This window comes from Bidens hawaiensis, unplaced genomic scaffold (assembly GCF_021521415.1).
Source record: "Bidens hawaiensis isolate Kalapana, Puna unplaced genomic scaffold, B.hawaiensis_p1.1 tig00016868_1, whole genome shotgun sequence".
NCBI lineage: Eukaryota > Viridiplantae > Streptophyta > Magnoliopsida > Asterales > Asteraceae > Bidens > Bidens hawaiensis.
Window position 1 is genome coordinate 272,011 of NW_027492558.1, and position 4,469 is coordinate 276,479.

The 4,469-nt window shown below is 34.1% G+C and overlaps 1 protein-coding gene across 1 annotated transcript; it reads right to left on the reverse strand.

Annotated features, from left to right (window-relative positions):
• Positions 1-205: 205 nt before the first annotated feature.
• LOC143552388 (protein MID1-COMPLEMENTING ACTIVITY 1-like) lies at positions 206-3,741 on the reverse strand. The gene is made up of 7 exons (XM_077042626.1): positions 3,328-3,741; positions 1,552-2,441; positions 1,354-1,463; positions 1,189-1,260; positions 737-843; positions 505-598; positions 206-396 (listed from the first exon to the last, which is right to left on the reverse strand). The coding sequence occupies exons 1-7, from the start codon at positions 3,739-3,741 to the stop codon at positions 344-346; spliced, it is 1,740 nt and encodes a 579-aa protein (XP_076898741.1). The 3' UTR covers positions 206-343.
• Between the last annotated feature and the right edge of the window lie 728 nt (positions 3,742-4,469).

Genomic DNA, 4,469 nt, shown 5'->3' on the forward strand with positions numbered 1-4,469 from the left:
ATGACTTTTTTTCAAAATAAATTTCAGGTAATTACTAATTCATACATAAATTTCAAGAAACAATAACTATTTTTTTCAAAAAAAGAAAGGTATATTTTTAGTTTGCTACGTACAATAACAATATATGGTAAGTGAAATACATTTTAGTGTAGTTACCCATTACTAAACAAACAGAATTGCTTGTTGATCATCAAGTCAAACTGTAAACATTTTCATATTCACTGTCCACAAATACGAAGCAGCTAACCATCATAAAACCAACAAAACAGATGAAAGAATCAAGAACACAATGATCCAAGACCACAATATGGGCTGTTAAAAAGAATATGTTATATGGTCACTCTTAGGATTCCATGTATTGCCATGAAGGGGGGCTTGTTTTTGTCTTTTGGGGACCTGCAAATGTTGATATGGAACCCATATTGATCACATAATAATCAGTTATCCCCAAAAATAAATTTATGTTGACATCAACAAAAAAAAAAAAACCTATTTATGGCATACCATGAATTCCTCGTATCTCAACTTCTCGAAGTTCTTGGACTAGTGCACAATAACAACAGAAAAAATGTAACAAGAAATCGTTACACCACCCTCCCTGTGAAACAATGCAGCATATATTAAGTTTTGACTTCTGAATGAAAAAGAAGAATGAATATTCAACTAATTTATGTTAACATACATGACGTTTAAGCTACATTAATTGGTGATCGGGCTGTCATTGAATGATTATTACCTTGATGTTTAATGCATTCCGAAGCTTCCTCCTGATACAACAAGTATAGCAACAGCATGATGCTATTAGAGAGTAAGCCAAAAGCTCATTGCAGGCATCTGCAGAAGCTGATGCAAACACAAATGCTGGTGTGAGCTTCTATACGTTATAGAAAATTAATAAAAATAGAAAAGTGCTCATCTTTAGTTAAATGATCACATAAAGTTAAATCAGTTGGCAATTTCAGTACTTTCAATTTAGTCTATTTGGGTTGTGTCAGATATTAAGGGGGCCAAATGAACCAGTTAAACGGGTCAAACGTGTTGAAAGCCGCTAAAAGGAAAGTTTAATGCTTACAACTTCCTAAATCGTTTATATCCAAAGTTTTATATTATTATCGTATTAAAGTTGTCATTCAAATGGAAAAGGAAGATCTAAGGTGCTAATTTGAATTGATAAGTACAGTATCTTACTCATGTGTCTGTTTGTAGCCACAGTAGCAATTTTTGAGAGTGTTCCACATGGGAAAAATAAGGTTTTTAAGCCTACACAAAGAATAACAACTTGCTTAGTTTACAAAACCAATAACATCAGGTTTTAAAATGGCTTACAACTTCAAGAATCACTGCAGGACATACACATCATTGGCTCAGAACAACAACCAAGTGAGCCCGAATGCCATTCTTCATGCCGATGAATTCTTCTAGAAGAAAGTAAATCTTGTCTAGATGAAGTGGAAGAAGAGCTTCTGCCATAACATCACATAAAAGTACTCTTAGACATCACAAGTACATATATAGATAATAGATCCTTGTATGCATAAAATATATGCCAACCTTAAAGCTGAATGAATAGCTTGTTGCATATCATTTCTATTTTCATGTCTTTCATTGCTTCTGACATTTGGATAATATGGTATAGCCTTCTCAAATTGAACATTCGAAACTGAATGAACAATTATTTGCATATCATTACTAGTTCCATGCTCATGATTGCTGCTAACATATGGATAATATGGCATATCTTTGTCAGATTCATAATTTGAAGCCGAATGAAGAACTATTTGCATGTCATTACTATTTTCGTATTCTTGATTGCTGCTGACATATGGATAGTATGACATATCTTTGTCATATTCATAATTTGAAGCCGAATGAAGAACAATCTGCATATCATTACTATTTTCTTGTTCTTGATTGCTGCTGACATACGGATAATATGGCGTATCCTCCTCACATTGATAATTTGAACCCGAATGAACAACTAATTGCATATCGTTACTATTTTCATATTCTTGATTGACATATGGATAATACGGCATGTCTTCCTGACATTGATAATTTGAACCCGAATGAACAACTATTTGCATATCACCACTAGTTTCATGTTCTTGATTGTCGCTGGCGTATGGATGATATGGAATATCTTTCTGACATTGAGGATTTGAAGCAAAAACTTGGGCTATGTCCATCAAATTTTGAATAATTTCACTCTGGTCAGCGTCCACGTAAGATTGTGAATTCTGTTGTTCGAAACGAAGGTTTTCATTTTCTTTCTTGATAATCTCATTGAAAGGTGAATTTGGGTGGCTATAAGAAAATGATCTCCTTAAAATGGCTACATCAGTAAAGGATGGATCAGGGTTCATAATAATTTCTTGCACTTTTCTGTCTTCATCATCCAATGTGTATTCATGCCGGTCCGTTTCTATATATTCCAATCTTTCCTGCTTAAAAGATTTGCTTGTAAATCTCTTTTGGGTTGAAACGGGGCCATTTTAATATGAGCGGGTTAACTAACATATACTTTTTATCTGTTATAACTTTTTAAAGTAGTAAAGTAGTTGATGCCTAAATCATGATTAGAAGAACATTATTATTACAATACTAAGTTCAGTGCATCATTTCTAACTCGTTTAATAAATAGGACTAGTTTAACATGTTTTAATTAAACGGGTTGTGTTTGGGTTTACCTATTTAACCTGTTTAATTAAACGGGTCATGCTCGGTTCATGTATTTATCACATTTAGTTAAAGAGGTAGACCTATCAACCCGTTTAAAATTAGTATAAAAAGTAAAAGTAGTTTATATATTGTCAACCCATTTAAAATTTGAATGATTTTTTTTTGGCACCTGTTTACTTCTCGTTAACCCATTTATTACCATCAGTTAACCTTTATAACTGGTTTACAGCCCGTCAATCAGTTTGCCATGTTTAGATAAATGGGTTTCACGAATCGTATTCAGGTTTACCTATATTAGCCGTTTAATTAATAGGCTGACCTGTCAACCCGTTTAATATCGTCAAACCGCTTACTTCCAATTAACTCATTTATTACCACCCGTTTAACCAGCTTACAACCCGTCGATCAGTTTAACTTGTTTAGATAAATGGATTTCATGGGTCAGGGATACAAAAATTTAAGGTGCGGATTAAGGTTGATGTTTTTACAGAAATAAATATACGGTCATATTCAAGTTCGATCATCAATTAACCCGTCAACCCGATATGACGCTAAATTGATCCACCTATTCGACTAAGTGAGAATGCTACTGTTGTTAAACAAAAAAAAAAAAAAGAAATTCATTAAGAAGAAAATCAAGTTATATACCCTAACTCGAGAATTATCAACGAGACTGATGAGCGGGATGATCTTCAAATACCGATCAATCTCATCTTGAGCCTTCCTGAACTGGTAAACAATTGTCCACCCCATTGCAAGCAGGTACAAATAGCTTCTAACTTGACAAGAGTTAACCAAAATGTAAGACCTCCTCAATGCATCCTCTAGCTGCTCTAATGGCTCCCTTGTTTCTGGATACTTCTTAAGCTCAGTTATCTTTAACTGGTCTAAAAGATTTCCAATCAACCTCAAATGCATTGCAAATTGCCTGCAGTTGTTCTTGTGCAAACGCGCTGTGCTTGCAGCTTTTATGATCATCCCGATTAACCTCACTGCGTCAAACCCTGTAAGCTGAGCCACATTTGCAATCTCTCCCAAGTGATCCCAAGCAGTCGTCGCCATTGCTGATGAATTCAAGCTTTGATTTCAGAGTTTTGGTGAAGACAAAGAAGAAGAGAAGCCATGCATTATTTTTTAAGTGGAACCATGGATTAAGCTTAGGATAGAGTTTAAGTTTTGTCATATTTTGGAACATTTTAGATTGATGTAATCATATATTAACATCACCATCTGTGTTTGTGTTTGTGTGTCAATCTGAGAGGGTGGTGTGTCTCTTTTGTCTATGTTCTACGTCTACTTCATTTCCTTTACATGAACATAGATACAATGGTGCATGGAAGACTGGTGCCTGTCACGGTGACAAGGACTGTCCTTGGTTTAGGACCTAAGTCTCCCTCTATCTTCTACACGGTCCTTGTGTCTGTGTAGTCGATCATGATGGTTTTAACGTAACTGTAGTAAAATAATATAATTCTTTTGCTAAATGATTTGTAAAATTTTTTGATTTTATAGATATGTTATATACACATCAATTATTATGATAGCCAGGAAAGAAAATAAGGTGAAAAGAACATGTTACGCTTAGTTATAGATGCTAACTTCCACTCTACTTCATGATTATAACAAGCATGTCACACCTAACACTTTCTGTTTGTATATGCTTTGGATTCTAAATCCTTCTATACTTTGATTTTTGCTATAATTTAAATGTTGAAAAATGTTTTACCACAAGTTTTATAAAAATGGTTGAAAACGACTTAGAGCATGTTTGGGACTGAGTGTGAAAAATG

Coding starts and splice junctions, on each gene's coding strand:
- LOC143552388 (XM_077042626.1), bottom strand. CDS start 3,741: ATGGCGACGACTGCTTGGGATCACTTGGGAGAGATTGCAAATGTGGCT. Junction 2,442..3,327: donor TTGATAATTCTCGAGTTAGG/GTATATAACTTG, acceptor TCTTTTAAGCAG/GAAAGATTGGAATATATAGA. Junction 1,464..1,551: donor GCTATTCATTCAGCTTTAAG/GTTGGCATATAT, acceptor ATGTTATGGCAG/AAGCTCTTCTTCCACTTCAT.